Source organism: Chiloscyllium plagiosum, unplaced genomic scaffold (genome assembly GCF_037043375.1).
Source record: "Chiloscyllium plagiosum isolate Xiang-an unplaced genomic scaffold, Cpla_swu_hap1 HiC_scaffold_51, whole genome shotgun sequence".
In the NCBI taxonomy this organism is placed as follows: Eukaryota; Metazoa; Chordata; class Chondrichthyes; order Orectolobiformes; family Hemiscylliidae; genus Chiloscyllium; species Chiloscyllium plagiosum.
Genome location: NW_028270189.1, coordinates 1,557,149 through 1,577,054, shown reverse-complemented (window position 1 = coordinate 1,577,054; position 19,906 = coordinate 1,557,149). Strand labels below are relative to the sequence as shown.

General features: G+C 48.3%; 3 protein-coding genes across 15 annotated transcripts in view; 1 reads left to right on the top strand and 2 right to left on the bottom strand.

The window, feature by feature from the left end:
- Positions 1–16,719, bottom strand: part of LOC122565147 (uncharacterized) — a 66,004-nt gene extending 49,285 nt beyond the window's left edge. The window contains exons 1-2 of one of the 2 annotated variants that reach the window (XR_015755549.1): positions 16,589–16,719; positions 13,566–15,004 (exon numbers count right to left, since the gene is read on the bottom strand). The gene's annotated coding sequence lies outside the window, so the exon portion shown is untranslated. Of the gene's footprint in view, positions 1–13,565; positions 15,005–16,588 lie in introns of those variants that run through there. The other variant, XM_087985274.1, reaches the window with a different exon arrangement.
- On the bottom strand, positions 1,834–6,005 carry LOC122542364 (uncharacterized). Its single transcript, XM_087985231.1, has 3 exons — positions 5,185–6,005; positions 5,046–5,105; positions 1,834–4,998 (listed from the first exon to the last, which is right to left on the bottom strand). Exons 1-3 carry the CDS (start codon positions 5,890–5,892, stop codon positions 1,834–1,836), a joined length of 3,933 nt encoding a protein of 1,310 aa, XP_087841357.1. The 5' UTR covers positions 5,893–6,005.
- Positions 16,720–17,406: 687 nt separating the features above from the next.
- Positions 17,407–19,906, top strand: part of huwe1 (HECT, UBA and WWE domain containing E3 ubiquitin protein ligase 1) — a 229,529-nt gene continuing 227,029 nt past the window's right edge. For 10 of the 12 annotated variants that reach the window (XM_087985269.1, XM_087985271.1, XM_043680073.2 and 7 more), the window contains exon 1: positions 17,407–17,483. The gene's annotated coding sequence lies outside the window, so the exon portion shown is untranslated. The remainder of the gene's footprint in view (positions 17,484–19,906) is intronic. The other 2 variants (XM_087985268.1, XM_087985262.1) reach the window with 2 other exon arrangements.

The window sequence follows — 19,906 nt, the reverse complement described above, 5'->3', positions numbered from 1 at the left end:
CCTTCTCCATAACTTGTTTCTATATTTGGGTTTTTTTCTGAGAAAGCCTCTTATGTTCGTCCAGCGGTCTTAAGGAATCTAAAAGATTCTCGTCTTCCTCCTAGTATTTGCTATTCCTTTCAGAAACAGGCCTCCGTCCCAGACTCTGGTCCAGATTGGGTGCCTTCCCCTGCCTGATTCACTTCATTCAGCTTGACTTGTCAGCACATTTCACGCCATACGATACATCAAACACATCAAGGTCCAATCCTGTCCAGCCTGGACGGCCCAATCAGAGCTCTGCCTCAGCCCTGTCCTTACAAACATGAGGGCCTTTTGGTATGACTTGGATTCTTTCTGAGGAAAAGGGGCACCATACTTTGCAACTCAAAGCCGTCATTGTATCTTGGGGGGCATTTCAGCAAGTCCTCCACAATCCCCCCCCAACCTCCCCACCCATGAGGGCTGTGATGTCTTGTGTGGTTTGTGACCTCAGATGGTGATGTGTGTTACCTAAGTGTGCGATTAATTAAAGCCACACTGTTTAAACTGCAGATGTTTCTCCCTCCTAGCTCTCAACCTCCACCTTTTGCCCTGAAGCCTGCAGTCCTCTCACCACCCAGCTCAGCCATGGTCACTGGACGCTGCCAGTGGTGTGTAGAGAGGTGGGGTGGCGGTAAGTCAGTACTGGCTGCCAGGCTGCATGGCATGACATGCCAGTGGGCGGACTGCATCTGGCAAATCTGTTTATTCTAGGGGGCAGCAGGGGAGAGGTTTGATAGCAGTCACTTCCAACTGCTGCAGCAGGGGTGGGAGTGGTCGTGGTGGGGGAAGGAGTTGGTGTACTGCAACTGGTATTTGCCCCTCATTGCTGGAAGATAGAAAGGTCTGACCACTCATCGCATTGCGATTTGTGGGATCTTGCTGTGCACAATATGGCTCCCCCCCCGGCTTCGACAGACAGCATGCATTGGTTGCAGCTCACATTTGGGTTGTTGAGAGGTGCCTGGGCCTGGGCTGCCTTCGCTTTCTATTACCGGACTGCTTCGAAATTACCATGTCACCATTTGTGAGGGGAACTGCCCATGTAAACATGTCACATTGCAATTTCAGCTTCCTATCAGAGGCAGCGCTATAGTGCAATGTGACAGGGGCCCAGCCTCAGCAGCCAAGGTCTGCGGGAGGTTAAGGGAAAGTTCCCATAGAGTTATCAGACCAGTGCTCTGCTCTCGTTGTACCTGAGGATAACCATGGTTCAGGTGAGGATACAGACTGAGAAGGACACTCCTTCTTGCTATCCTCAGATGTTGGCATCACTTTACGTTGCAAACTAGCTGACCAGCCGAATGAGCTAACTGATCCCTCAACTAAGTCATTTCTCTAGGACCCCACTTCGCAATCATGAGTGCTACTGAATATGAGTTTCCTTTTACTGTTTGGTTGTATTTTTGTTTCAGTGCCCCATCACAGAGGCTGTTTAACTTGATTTGAGGTATGTTTGAAAAGAGTAGTAAAGAAAATGGAAGGAATATGGTGACTTGGCAGTTCTGAGTACTAACGTAGGCTTGGGAGTTCCCAGTGGAAAGAGATTGAGGGAATTGGACGCGGGGTGGGGGGAACTAAGATGTTCAATGTTGTCAAATGCAGGCATACAAACAAAAAACAGCAAGTAACAAGGCTGGGTAATAAAAGGGACCTTCCAGCAGTCGCTCACTGCACGTCTGTGGTAGCTGTTTATTACATTCTGTCACTCACATGCCAGGCCAAAAACTCTCAGTTACAGCTTGTGTAAAACTCGATAGAGAAAACTCCACCCACACCCTCCCCCATTGCCTGCCTGCCCTGCCAATTCACTCACTTCATCGTAGAAATTTTGCCCTTTCCTTTCTTTATCTGCTCCAGTCGTTTGTTTCGTTCAGCCTCCTCCATTTTCCAGGTCCAGGAATACTGGCTGAATACTGTGTTGAAATTGGGGTTTTGGAGGGCCTTTTGGAATCGCTTCTGGAAAGCTTCGGATCTCCTGGCTTGCGGCTGCGCCTGACCGCCCTGCACTGAGCCGCCCACATCCTTCCTGCCGGTGCTAGCTCTTGGAACCAGCTTTCCACTGTAGGCTGCGGATGCCTCTCTTGATATATCCCACACTGACACTCCAGCGGCATCTTCAGATCTTCCAGCGTGGTCCTGGCACCGCACCAGTGAGCCCTTGAACTTCTGGTGGTAGTAGTTCATGATGTTGGCGGCTGCCCTGGCATCGAGCAGTGGAGACTGTAGGCTTTTCTCGATCGCGTCAAAGATCAGAGCGTCGGTGGTGAAAATCTCTGCTGCATTCCACACCTGGCAGTTGGCGTCCTGCTCCTGGACCAGGAACTGGCCAAAGGTGCCCGTGTCACTCAAGATGCCCAGGAAATCATGGAAGGTGACAGCTCTGCCTTCATTCACCGCCAAAAACTGCAAAGGAACTGGCACCAGCTGGTTGCTCATGTAGATGGACAACGAGTTCATGATTTTCAGCAGTGAGAAGGTGTCAATGTTGCCTTGGTTATTTTTGTCAAAGAGCTCGTAGAACTCCCAAAATGCAGCAACCTGTTGCTGGGTGAGAGGGGACTCCACATAGCTGTCGTCTGGTTCCAGGACATCGATGTAATGGACTAGACGGTGAAGTGTCATGCCCATGAAACTAGGTGCTTGTACGTCCCCACTGGCTTTCTTTTCCCTCTGATCTTTGATGCCAGCTCCTTTTTTCTTGGCGAAATAATACCTGACAATATGCTTGGTTGACTCGACAGAGAGTTCCCCGAGGCGTAAGATCTCTGCCAGGATTCTGAAAAACACAGTGTCAGTCAGGAGTCCTTTCTGAGACCTCGAGCAGTCACAGCTGTCAGGCAGCTGGGCAAAGTAGCGGAGGAACTGGTCAGTGTCTGTGACAAACTCCAGGAAGTCTTCAAAGCACACCTGCCCGTCCCTATTGACATCTAGAAGTGCCAGCAGCTCGCGAAGCTTTGCCTCAGTTAGCTCTATATCCATCGCTCGCAGGCCCACGCACAGGTTGTGAATGTCAATCACATTGTGGGATGGAGGCTCCGAGAACAGCTTAAAGAGTTCATAGAATGCCTCCAGCTCATTCCTCAAAAGGGACTGTCTTTTGCCCTCACTGATGAAGGGGCAGGGGTGGAGGCGTTTGCTGTCTTGGGAGGGGCATGGCACTTTCTGCGTGTATGTTAGCATTGCAGGGGTTGGTGGGCAAAGGGCTGTTGCAAATGGCCTGACAGATGTTGGCAAGATGTTATCTGTCATACAAGAGCTTGGCTGGAAGGATCCATGCAGCTGGGATCTTGGTGGGGAAGTGGAGACAGGGAAGCCTGGAACTTTACAGGCAGCTGAGCCAATTTGCTTCACATCAGACCGAGGTGCCTTTGATTTTTTTGGAAGCTGTTCCATTTTGACGATCATGCTTTTCTGCACACCACCTTCTACTCCCCCAGCCTTTGGACAGACTCTTTGCTCCTCTTTTTCAACCAGCCTCTTCGTATCTGCCCGCTGAGCTCCCTCAATGCCCACCTGTCTTTTGTCTTTGATCTTCTCACCCATTTTCTCCTGTTTATGTTCCTTCTTGGCCACTCTCTGTTCCACATTTCTTGCTTCCTCCAAGTTCTTCTTTACGTTTTTCTTCTCCAATGCTCTCCTCACACCTTCAGTCCTTTTCCTCAAGTCTTCTTCCACCTTGCATTTTGCCTCATCCTTCTCCTTTGCTTTCCCCAAGTGTTCTTTACGCTTCTCTTTCTCCTCTTTTGCCTCCCTCTCTGTCTCCAGATTATAGACCATCAGTTCCTCCTTTTCTTTTTGCAACTGCTTATCCCTTCTCTTTCTCTCCTCCCCCTTTTTCTTCTGCTCTTCCTCTTTCCTTCTCTTCCTCTCTTTTCTTTCCATTAGCTTCCTGCATAACCTCTCTTCTTCCATCCTATTTCTTTTTCCTATAGCTTCTTCAATCTTATATTTCATCTCTTGCTTTATCTTTCTTGTCAACTCCTCTTCCATTCGACTCTTCTCATCTTCTAACTTGCGCTTAATCTCTTTCTCTATTTCATATTTCATCTCTTCCTCCAGCTTACGTTTCATCTCTTCAGTCATCTTCAGTTTCTCTTCCTCCAGCTTCACTTTAATCTCTTCCTCCAAATTCTGTTTCATTTTCTCCTCCAGCTTAAGCTTCACCAGTTCTTCCTCCAGCCTGCGCATTATTTCATCCTCTATCTTATTCTTCAGTTTGTTTTCTACTTTGCTATCCAAGTCTTCCTCCATTTCATGTGCCCCCTTTTCCTTCTCTTTCATTGTACTCAATTCTTCTCTTTTCTCATCTTTAACTGCCATTCCTCCATCCTCTTCCTCTTCATTCATGTTCATCCCCTCTTTTTCTGCTTTCTCTTCTCTTTCTATTTCTTCTTCCTCCCTTCCCATTTGCAATCTTCTTTCTGCCTTTCCTTTTTGCATTTTCTCTTCCTCCTGCATCTTCTCTTCCTCTTCTATTTCCTCTTCCTTTTCTATTGTTTCTTTGTCTATGCTTTTTTTCTCCTCCTCTTCTATCTTCTCTTTGTCTGCCTCCCCAATCATTTGATCCTCTTCTACCTCTTCCTCTCCCATCCTTCCTTCCTCTTCTATTTCTTTGTCTCTTTTTTCTCCTCCAATCTCCTCTTTCTCTCCCATCTTTTCTTCTTCTAGCACCTTTTTATCTTCCTCTCCCACCTTTCCTTCCTCTACTTCTTCCTCTCCCATCTTTTCTCCCTCTTCTGTTTTCTCTTTCTCTGCCATCATTCCTACCTCTTCTGTCCTTATTTTCTCTTCCATCTTTTCTTCCTCTTCCTTTTCCATCACTGCCTCTTCCTCCTTCATAATTTTCTCTCCTTCAATCTCCTTTTTGTCTTTCTCCTTCTCTTCTACTGGCATTCCATTTTCCTCCTCCAATTTGTCCTTCTCTTCTGTTTTTATTTCTTTTTCCATGTTTTTTTTCTCTTCCTCCTCTATTTTCTTTTTATCCTCAGATTTGAGTTCATGTGTGTCTCCTAATTGCTCACCCTCTTCCTCATCATTGCCATTCTCTGTATCCCCACCTTCTGACGTTTTGATCTTTCTCCCTTCTATTTCCTCTTCCTTTTTCATTTCCTCTTCCTTCTCTATTTCTTTCATTCCTTTCTTTATAATTTCCTCTTCAACTTCCAAATTCTCCTTATCTTCCTCTTTATCCAATATGTCCTTTCCTTTCTCCTTTTCGAGTCCCTCTTTCAGTTGCTTTTGCTCTTCTTCCAGTTTTTCTTCCTTTTCCAAGGTCTCTTGGTCTTCCTGTTCCATATCCTCATCCTGTTCTGTTTTCAGCTGATTTTCATCGTCCTTCATCTTATTCTCATCGACATCTTGATGTTTTCGCTTCTCTTCCTCTTCCAGTCTATTCCTCCTTTCTTCATCCATCTTTTTCTTCCACAACTCCTCCTCGATTCTCCTCTCTTCACTTTCCCTGTCGGACTCCTCCACCTCGGATTCCAGGTCGACTAACTCCTCATCCCTTTCCTCCTCTCCCTCCTCTTCATTCTCACTTTCATAAATGGATAGCTCTTCTCGCCACTCCATGGGTTCCTTGCTCTTCAGCTTATCATCTTCGCTGAAGCTGCACACTTCTTCTTCATCCTCTTCCACCTCCAGCCTCTTTCTCTTTTTCTCCTCCTGCCATTGTCTGTCTTCCTCTTCCTGACGCCTCCCATTCTCATCCTTTTCTGTCTTCACCCCTTGCTTCTGCCTTCTGTTTTGCTTCAGAACATAGGTATCAAACTCACATACTTCTTCATCGTCATCATCGTCGTCTTCAATGTGGAATTTATATTGAGGTTCAGGCTTAATTCTTGGCTTTTTATGCTGCCTGGTCTCCATTACTCCTCCTCCTCCTTTGCCCTGTAACTGTGGTTAATTTTCTGATGATATTTTCATTATTTTGCTGTGGATCTTCAAGGTGAGCTTAAGCACGATATAGTGAAAAGCCTGGATAGATATTGGAGTTAAGTCACCCTGCTGTCTTGAACATGCCTGTTTTGTTAAGAACTGACTTTTCTCACTCATAAGAATATTTTCAGTATATGAGCGACAAGATTGCTTGCAGGGTCCAGGGTCTACCGAGTTCCATGTTGCTGTTGTCTTAGAATCTCTTCTGTGTCACTCATGAACTCAATTCATGGTGCAAAACCTCACGATAGACAAACACCCTAGGCGCCCAGGGCGGTGAGTGTTCCAATCCCAGAATGGCCTGCTGATCTGAAGAATGCGTGTGTATGCATTGGCTTTTTTGGCAGAGGAGGTGGTGTGAGTACTCTGCCAATAATCTTTTTGTTTTGTAAGACGTTACTGAGCTTTGAATATTTGGGATGTGTGCACTATGAGGTGTCCAATGTTTGTGATGTCACATATGATAATATATTAACTGTTCGGCATCAGGTCCTTTTGCAGTGTCAGGGGAGGGGGAGGGCAGGGCTGGGTGCCTTTCATGTTGTTTTCTGTGTGACAGATGCACTCAGGATTGCGCATATTAATGTACTCCCTTCAAGGGATTCTTCACATAGTGCCTACAATTATTGCAATTAAATCATGGTTTTTCTTAGGGACAGGGTAACCCATCCCTAATTGCCTGTTGAGAAGGCGGTGGTGAGCCAGCTACTTGAACCACTGCAGTCCATGTGGTGTAGGGATACCCACTATGCAGCTATGGGAGTAAAGTTCCAGAATTTTGACTCAGAGATAGTGAAGGAACAGCCAATAGCATTCCCAGTCAGGATGGTGAGTGACTCAGAAGGGAACATTGCGGTGATGTAGCAGTGTGCTCCCATGTATCCTGGGTTGTCGAGGTAATCAGTTTGAAACATGCTGTCAGAGAAGCCTTGGTGAGTTATTGCAGTGTGTCTTGTGGATGGGACAAACTGCTGCCACTGTGTGTCAGTGGTGGCTGGAGTGAACATTGGTGGACATGGTACCAATCGATTGGGCTGATTTGAGCTTCTCGAGAAACATCAAGGGATTACAGTGTGGAATACGCTGCAAGAAATTGTGGTGGAGGCAGGCTCAATCAAGTCTTTCAAGCAATTACTTTCGAAAAAAGAGGAATATATATGTCTACAGAGAGAAAGCAGGTGAATGGCTCCAGGTGTATTGGTTGTTAGGACAGCCAGTACAGACATAATGGGCCAAATGTGCTCCTTCAGTGCCTTAATGATTCTGTGAAGTGGAAAATGTTCCATCACACGAGTTATACACAAACATACAAATCAGGAGCAGGGAGAGAGCCCTCAGCCTTTGAGCCTACTCTGCCATTCAATACGATCAGCTGATTGTGGCATCAACACCGTATTCCTGCCTACCCCCAATAACCCAGTCTTAAGCTTTCTTCTGCTTCTGACACATTTATAAACTTTCTTAAGTAACAAGACCAACGCTGTGCACAGTACTCCAGATATGGCCTCACCAATAACATAAGGTTCCTGAAGAAGGGCTAATGCCCGAAACGTCGATTCTCCTGTTCCCTAGATGCTGCCTGACCTGCTGCGCTTTTCCAGCAACACATTTCCATCTCACCAATAACATATACAACTGTAGCAAAACATCTCACTTTTCTATTTAATTCCTGTTGCAGTAAACAGCAATATTCCATTAGCCATCCTGGTCACTTGATCTGTCGGTAAACTAACTTTTTTGACATTCGTGTACCAGGACAGCAGTGCGTCCGGCAATTTCCCTCCACTTTAGTATATAGCTTTTCTGTTTCCTGCCACCTATTACATGAGATACCCTGTATTAGGATTTGGTTGCCCTTGAAAATGACTTATCGTGATATATCAAATTGGTCTCCAAATGACCAAAATAAACTAATCTTCTCAGGTACTTCTTTAATATTATCACAGTATGTCTGGATAATGATCATTAGTAGTGCACGCAGCTACTCATTTTCGCACTGGCTGTGGCCAAGGTGGAGGAAACCAATGTTGAGAAGATATTCACCTTCGTTTCCAAGAACATCAATGTGTAGATCATGAGGAAGCTCTTGGTCTTTGTGTGGGGAGTTGGGTGATCCGCTCAACATATCAGATGTAGCCATCCTAATATCTCCCTCATATCTCACTTCAATCCTTGCAGATTGATGGTTGCGTCACGTGTGGTCTTCTGCCCCACAGTGCATGTAGTTTGAACTTCAAACAAGAGGCAATGCCCTGATCAGCACAAGAATCATTTCAGGAGACCTGATGAAGAATGACCATTACATTGCTTTCCCGGTCCATAGCAGCCGTGATTTTGTTTTCCTGTCTGTGTGCGCATGTGTGTAGTTTATAAAGATATTAGAGTTTAAATTGTAGTATTATGCTGATTGTTCACCAGTAGCTACAGCATATTCACTTGGAATTAATGGCTTTTTATTAAGTTCAGTATCGTGGTCTGTACTTCCCGTCAACCCGGGTCTGGAAGACAGGTATATCGGGGAGTCTTGTTTTCTTTCTAAACTCTTTAATTTTTGAGATGACTGAGAACAGTGGAGGTTCATTTCCCATGTGCCACCTCAGAGAATTGTGAATATTAAAAGAGATACAGAAAGTGCTGGAGAAACTCAGCAGGACTGGCAGCATCAATGGAGAGAGAAACAGAGTTAATGCTTTGATGTTTGTTTATAGGTTTGTTTAGAATGGAAAGCTTTCTATTGGTTCAAGAGTACTGATCTGTTACATATACAGAATGCAGGGATCACTGGCTAGACCGTTTTTCCGTAATATACCTTCATGAATTGTGAATATCATTGGCTGGGCCAACACTCATTGCCCATCAGTAGTTGCCCTTGACAGGGTAGTGGTGAGTGCCACCATGAACTATTGCAGTCCACTTGGAGTAGGTAGATCTATAATCCATAATGGGAGGGAATCCAGGATTTTGACTCAATAACACTAAAGAAACAGTCAAGATGGACAGTAGTTTTGGAGAAAATATCAGATAGCAATGTTCTTCTTGTCCTTCCAGATTGTAGAGTTTAAGGGTTTTGGAAAGTGCTATCCAAGGAGCAGGGCAGAGTGGAGTGAGTCGATATTTGTCAATGTGGTAGATATCAAGTGGGCTGCTTTGTGTTGGATTGGAATCAAGCATCTTGAGTGTCATCGGAGCTGCACTCTTCCGTGCAAATGGGGATATTTCTATCGCCTGACTTGTGTTTGGTGGACGGCGTTGTTGGAGAGTAACTCAAAAGGGCAGAAAAAGGCTATTCAGCCCATGATATCAGCACTGGCTCTCCAAATGAGCATCTCACTTTGTGCTCCTGCCTTCTCCCCTTAACCCTGCCTATTGATCCTTTGCAGATAATTGTCCAATTCCCATTTGAAAGCCTCGATTGAACCTGCCTCCCCACACACTCAAGTAGAGAATTCAAGACCCTAACTTGTTTTCCCTGTATCACTTTGCCTTGTCTTGCCAATTAGTTTCATTCTGTGCCCTCTTGTTCTTGATCCTTATAGGAGTTGGAACAGTTTCTACTTATCTATGTCCTGTGCGCTCATGAATTTGAACAACTGTCAGATTTCCTCTCAGCCTTCTCTTCTCCAGGAAAAATAGTTTGACTGCTCCAATCTACCCTTGAACCTGAAGTCCTCTCATCGCTGAGAGCAATGCCATGAATCTATTCCACACACTTCCCAAAGCCTTCACATCTTTCTTGAAAAGCAGTGCCCAGAACAAGACACAATACCTCTGCACAGGCTGAACTAGTGTTTGTTCTACAAATTTAACATTATGTCCTTGCTCTCATACTCAACATTGCTATCACAAATCCTACATTCCAGAAGTTCTCTCATTGGGTTGAAAGATTATTCTTGTGTCAGGCTCCAGTGGATTCTCAGATGTTAATGGAAAGGCTCAAGTGTGCAAAGGTGTCTCCTTGGAGAGAACTGACTTTCAGGGTTGGAGAGTAGTTCCTACAAAGATCTAGCAAAGGCTTGATGGGATGAATGGCATGCCTGATGTTCAGTGACTCACTGGACAATTAATAGAAGTTGAATTCCAGGGGAGGGAAACAGTGTGCCCGGACTTGTGAGCTTTATCCCTGTCAGATTTGAGTATTTAAGAGAGGAGCTGTAGAAACACCTTTCAGTCTGCTCTGCCACTCAGTAGGATCATGATTGCTCTGAAAGTGGTCTCAACCCCAGGCAGGCAGGTGCAGCAATGAATTGAGAAGGTAAGGACTTAGTTGCAAGAGGATTGGAGGACAGGACTAGGGATGTCTTACTGCAGTTGTACAGGGTCTTGGTGACAGCACACCTAGAATATTGTTTGCAGTTTTGGTCTCCCTATATAAGAAAGATGTGGTCCTCATACAGGGAGTGCAACGGACGTTCATTAGGCTGATATTGGGGATGGCAGGACTGTCCAATTCGGGGACATTGGTTTGATTGGGCCTGCATGAGATGGGACCTGCCTGAAAGTATAAAATTCTAACAGGGTTGGGCACACTAGATGCAAAGATCTGGAGATGCTGGTGTTGGACTGGGGTGTACAAAGTTAAAAATCACACAACACCAGGTTATAGCCCAACAGGTTTAATTGGAAGCACACTAGCTTTCGGAGCGACGCTCCTTCATCAGGTGATTATGGAGGGCTCGATCGTAACACAGAATTTATAGCAAAAATTTGCAGTGTGTTGTAACTGAAATTATACATTGAAAAATTGATTGTCTGTTAAGCCTTTCAGCTGTTAGAATACAGTGATAGTTTCACTTCTTTCATGTGTAAATCACAAACCCTTTTTTTTAAAAAGTTGCATTCTCAGGTTAGCTGTTAACAATGGTGATAGCGAGACAATATGTTGAAGGTGTTGGCCCCCTGTGTTCTCTGTCTATGACCTGATGTTTAGATTGATTCTAATCTAAAAAGTGAGATAACAGAGTTTTACATAAATTCATGCAGTTTTTGAGCTCAGAGTTCAGAACTCTGAGCCTCAACTATAACCTGGTGTTGTGAGATTTTTAACGAGATGCAAAGAGGATGTTTCCACCTTGGGGAGTCTATAACTAGGGGACACAGTATATGGAAATAGGGTACAACATTAAAGACTAAGATGAGGAAACATTTCTTCATTCAAGGGATAGTAAACCTGAGGAATTCTTTACCACTGAACACTGTGGAGGGCAAGTCACTGAATGTATTCAAGAAAGCGATAGATGCATTTAAAAAATTTTGAAGGCATCAAGGGATGTGGGGAAAACATGGGAATGTGGCATTGAGATAGAAGATCAACGATGATCACACTGAATAATGAAGCAAGCTCAAAGTCAAACGGCCTGCTTCTATTTCTGATTTCTACATTTCCCATCTCACCCTCATATCCTTTGACCCTCTTGATAATCAAAAATCTGTTTAACACAGTTTCGACTACATTCAATGACTCGGGCCCCGCTGCTTTTTGGGAGGAGAGAGGGTTCCACAGACTCACCATCCGCTGGGAAGAAATTCCTCCTCATCTCAGTCTTAAACAGAAGCTACCTTATTCTGAAACTGTGCCTCCCCGTGAGGTAAAACAACGTATCAGCATCCACTCAGTCAAGTTCCTTAATGGTCTTGTACATGCTCCTAAAGGATCATTTTGAATGTTTGAAAGATTGTGATAACAATCTGACCTGTGTAAAAAGAATTAGTTGATTTTTGTCTAAAACACAGGCTGTAACATTCCCCCCCCCACCACCCCCCCACATCCACTTGCTGAGGGTGGCAAGAAGGGCAAATGATTGGCCCAATTGGTGCTTGATTACAGAGGGGCCCCTCTTACAATCACTGGAATTAGGTCTGGGGTGAGAAAATCCTTGGGGTACTTTTTCAGCTTGCTATCGACTAAGGCCCTTGAAGTAGTCAATTAATGGCCACTTGAGGGTATTATCTTGCCATCTCCCCAATCATGTGCCTTCTCTGGGGGTGGGGAAGGTGGCTAGTTACTTGACTGGGAAGCCGTGACATCTGTCTGCAGGGTTACTGGGGAAAGATGGGGGTCTCCAAAGTGGGCAAGTTTGGCAACAAATGGAGATATGGATGTTGAGCAAAGGGGTGGTCTCTGAAAGCCAAATCCACCTCCTCTGTCTCTGAACTCCCCTTTCCCCGCAAGAAGAAAATAACTTACCTCCTCACCAAGGGATAGGTCAGCCTCGATTGGCTGATTTTAGGAAATTGCTGGCCTCTGGTTGGTGCCTTGGCTCGCTCTTGTCGAGGGCTGTGATAGGGTGAGTTCCCCTGCATCATCTGCCTGTCAGCTCTCCATGAATCACTAGCTAACACATGGCCACGCACTTCAAATTCGTGTGGGAAACGTCCGCCTCATTCAAAATTTATAACTCAGAAAGAGACCACTTGGTCCTTACTGTCCACTCTGGATGAGAAAAAACTCCTCAATCATACCTACCTTCCTATCCTTGGTGCTTAGACCCAGATTAAAGTATTTTATAAGGCATAGAACAGAAGTAGGCCATTCAGCCCATCAAGTCTGCTCTGGCATTTCACGAGATTGTTACTGACTTGATAATCCTTAACTCCTCTTTCCGGACTTTTCCCCGTAACCTTTTGATTCTGTTTCTGATTAAAAGGCTGTCATGGATGCCATAATTATTTCCAGGTGGTACGTTCAAGGTATCTTACTATCTGGGAGAAAAAGGTTTACGCTTCAACTACCATCACAACACCACTCGCTATAAATTACTTTAAATCTATATTCACTGGTTATTCAGCTCTGCCAATAGTCTCTTTCAATCCACTCTATCAAAGGCCTCTCGATGTTATGCATCTCAATTGAATCTTTCCTCAGCTCCTTTTATTCCAAAGAGAACAATCCCCACCCAGATTATTCAGCCCTTCCTGTTACAATCAACAGTGGACAATGCACTGTCGTCCTATAGAACATAGAACAATACAGCGCAGAACAGGCCCTTCGGCCCTCGGTGTTGCACCGACCTGTGAACTATTCTCAGCTTGTTCCCCTACACTAACCCGTCATCATCCATGTGCTTATCTAAGGATTGTTTAAATCTCCCTAATGTGGCTGAGTTGACTACATTAGCAGGTAGTGTATTGCACGCCCTTACCACTCTCTGCGTAAAGAACCTGCCTCTGACATCTGTCTTAAATTTAATCACCCCTCAATTTGTAGTTATGCCCCCTCGTACACACTGACATCATCATGAGGAAAAAGACTCACTGTCTACCCTATCTAATCCTCTGACCATCTTGTATGTCTCCATCAAATTCCCTCTTAGCCTTCTTCTTTCCAATGAGAACAGGTTCAAGTCTCTCAGCCTTTCCTCATAAGACCTTCCCTCCAGACCAGGCAACATCTTGGTAAATCTCCTTTACACCTTTTCAAATGCTTCCACATCCTTCCCAAAATATGGGGACCAGAACTGTACACAATATTCCAAGTGTAAATCCCAACATTTTGCTCATCACCACAGCATAAATTTTTAAAATGCTTTACTCGGTTACCCAATATGGCCAGTTACCCACTTCATCCACCAATATTGGGTTTAGAATAAAAATAAACATCAGCCAGGTTACTTTCTAAACAACAGTTATTGATTTATTGCAAAAAAAACCACAGGAATTATTCAGACATTATGTAAAACTGATCAACAGTTTAGAACATGAAAGTACAAATATTTATTCTTTTGAATAAACTAACACCAATTAAAGAGCAAAAAGAAATTTCTCCGTACAGATTAAGTTTGGCAAGATAACCACTTTGATCAATAATGGTTAGTTCTTAAAAGAAAATAGCATATTGTATGGAAGGTTCAAGATGCTCTTCAGGTTCATTATGCAACCAGATGGCACTAAACATGGACGATTGTCACCTGGAACCTTTGCAGACACAGATCATTCAGGAATCATCAAGAATTCAGAAGCTTTTCAGGAGAACAGCTCTCACAGTGGTCTCTCTGAATGGGCTTTAACAGTAAAGGGCAGATGATAAGCTGCTTAGCTTCTATCTCAGCATGCTGTACCCCAAACAAAGTCCAAAGCAAAGCCACCTGTCAATGGGCCAACATTTATCCCTCAACCAATGCCAACAAAACAGGATCTGGCTGTTGCCAGCTGAGAGAGCTTACTGTGCTCAAACTGGGTGCTACAATGGTATAGAGGCAAAGTCACTAGGCTAGTCATCTACAATCCAAGGCTAACATTTTAACAGGTGGCATAATGTTTGGCACTGCTACCTCACAGTGCCAGGGACCCAGGTTCAATTCCAATCTCAGGTGACTGTCTGCATGGAGTTTACACATTCTCTCTGGGCGCTCCAGTTTCCTCTCACGGTCCAAATATGTGCAGGTTAGGTGGACTGTCCACAGTGTCCAGGAATGTATGGTTACAGGGAAAGGGTCTGGGTGGTGGGATGCTCTTCGGAGGATTGGTGCGGACTCAATGGACTGAACAGTCTGCTTCCACAATGTAAGATACGTTTCCTACAACAGGGATAATACATCTGACAACTTTTGAGACACCCAATTGTTGCAAAAGACATCACAGATTTTATTAAAATATGTTAATGTTTTGCAAGTACAGGTTTTTCTTAGTTGTTTTCAATGTATTCAGAAAATATTATTGAGGTTTCCATGATTTTATCTGCCAATATCTTTCTCTTGCCTTTCCTTATTCTAATTTCATCTCTGCACAATCTATGCTCCTGTTGGGTCTCTGCAGATGCTCTGTTGCAGTAAAAATTATTGTAAAAAGCCATTGCCTCTAATCCACACCAACATTTCTAATAGGTCCCCCTAACCCCTGCTCAGTCAAACCCGATCCAGTGCTTCCAAATGAGTTCCAAGTCCATTCCTTTAAAATCCACTGTGTGGATCCAATTCGGTATTTCCATTGAGTTCCCCTGTTTCGCTTTATCCCAACCCAGCACCATTCCAGGGGTTCCAGTGAAAGGGTAGGGGGCTCTAATTCATAAACAGGAAGAGTTGGAGAAACTCAGCTGGCCTCGCAGCATCTGTGGAGAGAGAGAAGGGTTAATGTTTCGGGTCTAAGTGACCTATGAACGAACCTCTTGTATATTAGAGTTAATCTTTCTCTGCAGCTGTGTAACACTATATTCTATTCTGTAGTGGTTGTAACAAGGTCAGCTAGGTGGATCTTAGAATGGGCTCCCAGACTGGGGCTGTTAACCTGGTTCAATCAGGGAGCCCTGGCTGACAGATACATACAGGAGTGTCAGAGTTCTGAAAACAACGAACGCTGGAGATAGTGTTTGGTCAGACAGCATCTATGGAGAGGGAGCAAGCTAACATTTTGAGTCTAGATGACTCTTCATCAGAGCTTCTATTCACTCTGACAGCTGGTTCTGATGAAGCTGGGTAATTGGTGTCAGAATACAGGCCTCCACAGAGTTACAAAGTCATGAAGGGCATGGATAGGGAAAATAGATAAGGTCTTTTCCCCAGAGTAGGGGAGTACAAAACTAAAAGCTGGGGTGGAGTGTGGCGGCATGGTGGCACAGTGGTTAGCACTGTTGCCTCACAGCGCCAGTGACCCGGCTTCAATTCCCGCCTCAGGCAACTGTCTGTGTGGAATTTGCACATTCTCCCAGCATCTGCGTGGGTTTCTCCCAGCATCTGCGTGGGTTTCCTCCAGGTGCTCTGGTTTCCTCCCACAGTCCAAGAATGTGCAGGTTAGGTGAATTGGCTATGCTAAATTGCCCATAGTGTTAGGTCAAGGGGTAAATGTATGGGGATGGGTCTGTGTGGGTTGCTCCTCGGTGGGTCGGTGTGGAACTTGTTGGGCCGAAGGGTCTGTTTCCACAGTGTAAGTAATCTAATCTAAAAGGCATAGGTTTAAAGTGAGAGGGGAAATAATTAAAAAAAGGATCTTTTTCATGCATAGTGTGGTGCGTGTATGCAATAAGTTGCCAGTGGAAATGGTGGAGGCTGGTACAATTACAAAATTTAAAAGGCATCTGGGCCAAACGAGACTAGATTAATTTAGGATATCTGGTCGACATGGACGAGTTGGACCAAAGGGTCCATTACTTCACATCTCTATAGCTGTCTGAACCTGATGTACTCATGTAAGGTATAACTTGTCTGGACAGCACGCAAAACATTATTTTTCACTGTATCTCAGGATAATAATAAATCAAATCAATTCCTCTTCCTATTGCTCCAGCGTGGTGGGGGGGGGGGGGATTCAAATCCATTCCTATCCGTAAAGAGTAAAAGATCTTCTCAAACAAACAAAGCACCTTTCCCCTGCTTTGAAACACAGCCCAGTGTTTCCAATGGAGAGGGAAATGAAGTGTCCTGAATCCGCACATGTCAGGAGCACCGTCGCCTCCTGTCCTGCAGGGCGGCGGTGTCGCGGGAAGACTGCTCTGCAGCCCCTCAACCAGCAACCCCCCCCGCCCCGCCCCGCCCCTCATATTGGCCCCGCCCAGGCCTAACCCCATATCCGCTTAAGGATATGAGCAGACAAACCGACGACTCCTCACGCCCCCAGCCCACTCGAAACACAACGAAGAAAAGAAAACGAACAATAATTACAAATAAACGAATGTTTTTTTAAAAAAAACACAACTCACTGGGCCGCTTTCGACGCTTGCGCAGTCCCGAAGGTTGGGGCGGGATCCCGCCTTGCCAATCATTCGCCTGTTGCGCCCACCCCGCCAGCAGCTCGAGACGACGTTACCCCAACTGCGCAGGTGCGCTCTTTCCTGCATGCGCGCGCGCGCGCGCCCCCCCCACCAGGAAAGGCAGCGTGCACGCGCGGTTGCCGGCACCGCGCAGACGCCGTCGCCCCCGTCCCCTCACGCAATGAAGGGACTGCGCACGCGCGATAGCCGGCGCCAACCTTCCCCGCCCCCCCTTTCAAGGAAAGGAACCTCGCGAGCACGCGGCTTTCCCGCCCCTTTCACAAAACGCCGGCGCTCTCGTCGTTGTAGTGTAGTTGGGGGGGAGGGGAGGGAATAGCTCACAACACCGACGGCGCACGCGCCCTAGTCCTCCATTCGCCCCACCCCCCCCCCACCTTCCTCCGAAATAAAAAGGACCCAGAAGCTATGGTGGGCATGCGCCGCGCCTCGCAGACGGACGCAACCAACCCTCCCCTCCAGGGCGGCGACATCGCGGGAGGTTCGTAGCCGCCCCCACCCCCCCCTCTCCTCACCTTCCCTTTCACTCTCTCTCTCACTAAAAAAAACCCGTTTAAAAAAAACACACACACACACACACTCTCTTCTCGTTTTGTCTCCGCCCACCACACAACCTGAGCGAAGCGAACACCCCCCCCCCCCCCGGCCAACTACTTTTCAACAGGCTTTCTCCGGACGCGTGCGCAGTTGCGGGGGCCGCCGATTCCGGGCGAGAGAGAGAGAGAGAGAGAGAGGAGGGGGGAGGGGGATGGGGAGAAACGCGGCCGCGGCGGCAGGCGGGAGGGCGAGCGAGTGAGCGAGCGACAACATGGCCGATGTTGTTCAGGTGAGAGAGAGAGAGAGAGAGTCAGAGACACACACACAGACACAGACAGAAAACAAACGTCTCTTTTTAAAACATTTTCTCCCCAACACCTACCTCGAGGTGAAAAGAGAGAGAAGGGGGGAAAAAAAAACCCCCATCGAAAACACCCCGGGGTATTTTTTTTGAGGAGAAAAAAAAATTAATAAATCCGCCCTTTTTTTTGGGGAAAAAAGCTCCTTTTGACCAACCATTCCCCCCCCCCCCTCCCTCCCTCCCTCAGTATCTTCCACCACCCTTTCACCCACAGCCACCACCACCATTTTATTTAATGCCTTCTTTGCTTTGGAAATGTGTGTGGGTAAGGGAGGGAGGGGGGGGGGGGGTCGCTTTTTTTTTTGGTGTGTGTGGTTGAAGAGAGGGGTCGGTGAAATTAAAAATTAAACAGATTAGATTTTGGAGGTGGGTGGTGGGGGGGGAAGAATCCATCCCTCAGCGACGATTTCGAGGCAAGTTTGAGGGAGATCAGGGGGGGGGGAAAGGCCCTGGAGGAGACCCGCCATTTTAATTTTATATATGTGTGTGTGTTTTTTTTTCTTCTTTCAAAGAGAATTATACACTTCTCCTGCCCGCCCCCCGGGAAGGCGAGGGGTTTGTGGACACACACACACACAGGGTGTGTGAGAGAGAGGAGGGTTCTGGTTTTAAAATGGGAGGGCAGTGGGAGAAAAGGAGGGGAAGGATTTCCTTGACACCCCCCCACCCCCACCCCCCAACTCCACTCTGATTAGGTCATACCTGACAAGAAGAAGTGGTTAAAAGGACCTTGGAGAGGAGTACAAGCCACCCAATTACCCCCCCTCTCGCCCACCCTCTTTCCCCCCCGTCTCACGCCCACCCTCTTTCCCCCCCCCGTCTCACGCCCACCCTCTTTCCCCCCCCCGTCTCACGCCCACCCTCTTTCCCCCCCCCCGTCTCTCGCCCACCCTCTTCCCCCCCCGTCTCTCGCCCACCCTCTTTCCCCCCCCGTCTCTCGCCCACCCTCTTTCCCCCCCCGTCTCTCGCCCACCCTCTTTCCCCCCCCGTCTCTCGCCCACCCTCTTTCCCCCCCCGTCTCTCGCCCACCCTCTTTCCCCCCCGTCTCTCGCCCACCCTCTTTCCCCCCCGTCTCTCGCCCACCCTCTTTCCCCCCCCGTCTCTCGCCCACCCTCTTTCCCCCCCGTCTCTCGCCCACCCTCTTTCCCCCCCGTCTCTCGCCCACCCTCTTTCCCCCCCGTCTTCGCCCACCCTCTTTCCCCCCCCCGTCTTCGCCCACCCTCTTTCCCCCCCCGTCTTCGCCCACCCTCTTTCCCCCCCGTCTTCGCCCACCCTCTTTCCCCCCCAGTCTCTCGCCCACCCTTCTCCCCCCCCCCCCCCGTCTCTCGCCCACCCTTCCACCCCCCCGTCTCTCGCCCACCCTTCCCCCCCCCCGTCTCTCGCCCACCCTTCCCCCCCCCGTCTCTCGCCCACCCTTCCCCCCCCCCGTCTCTCGCCCACCCTTCCCCCCCGTCTCTCGCCCGCCCTTCTCCCCCCCCGTCTCTCGCCCACCCTTCTCCCCCCCCGTCTCTCGCCCACCCTTCTCCCCCCCCCCGTCTCTCGCCCACCCTTCTCCCCCCCCCCGTCTCTCGCCCACCCTTCCCCCCCCCCCGTCTCTCGCCCACCCTCCCCCCCCCCCCCCCCGTCTCTCGCCCACCCTTCTCCCTCCCCCGTCTCTCGCCCACCCTTCCCCCCCCCCCCGTCTTCGCCCACCCTCTTTCCCCCCCGTCTTCGCCCACCCTCTTTCCCCCCCGTCTTCGCCCACCCTCTTCCCCCCCCCCGTCTTCGCCCACCCTCTTTTCCCCCCCCCGTCTTCGCCCACCCTCTTTCCCCCCCGTCTTCGCCCACCCTCTTTTCCCCCCCTTCTTTGCCCACCCTCTTTCCCCCCCGTCTTCGCCCACCCTCTTTCCCCCCCCGTCTTCGCCCACCCTCTTTCCCCCCCCGTCTTCGCCCACCCTCTTTCCCCCACCCCGTCTTCGCCCACCCTCTTTCTCCCCCCCCCGTCTTCGCCCACCCTCTTTCCCACCCCCCGTCTTCGCCCACCCTCTTTCCCCCCCTGTCTTCGCCCCCCCCTCCTCCCCCCCCCCGTCTCTCGCCCACCCCCCCCACCCTCCCCCCCCCGTCTCTCGCCCCCCCCCCCCACCCTCCCCCCCGTCTCTCGCCCACCCTCCCCCCCCCCCCCCCCCGTCTCTCGCCCACCCTCCCCCCCCCCCGTCTCTCGCCCACCCTCCCCCCCCCCCCGTCTCTCGCCCACCCTCCCCCCCCCCCCCCCCGTCTCTCGCCCACCCTCCCCCCCCGTCTCTCGCCCACCCTCCCCCCCCCCCCCCGTCTCTCGCCCACCCTCCCCCCCCCCCCGTCTCTCGCCCACCCTC

Coding starts and splice junctions, on each gene's coding strand:
- LOC122542364 (XM_087985231.1), bottom strand. CDS start 5,892: ATGGAGACCAGGCAGCATAAAAAGCCAAGAATTAAGCCTGAACCTCAA. Junction 5,106..5,184: donor AAGATAAGGAGAATTTGGAA/GTTGAAGAGGAA, acceptor AGGAAATAGAAG/GGAGAAAGATCAAAACGTCA. Junction 4,999..5,045: donor TGGCAATGATGAGGAAGAGG/GTGAGCAATTAG, acceptor GAGGATAAAAAG/AAAATAGAGGAGGAAGAGAA.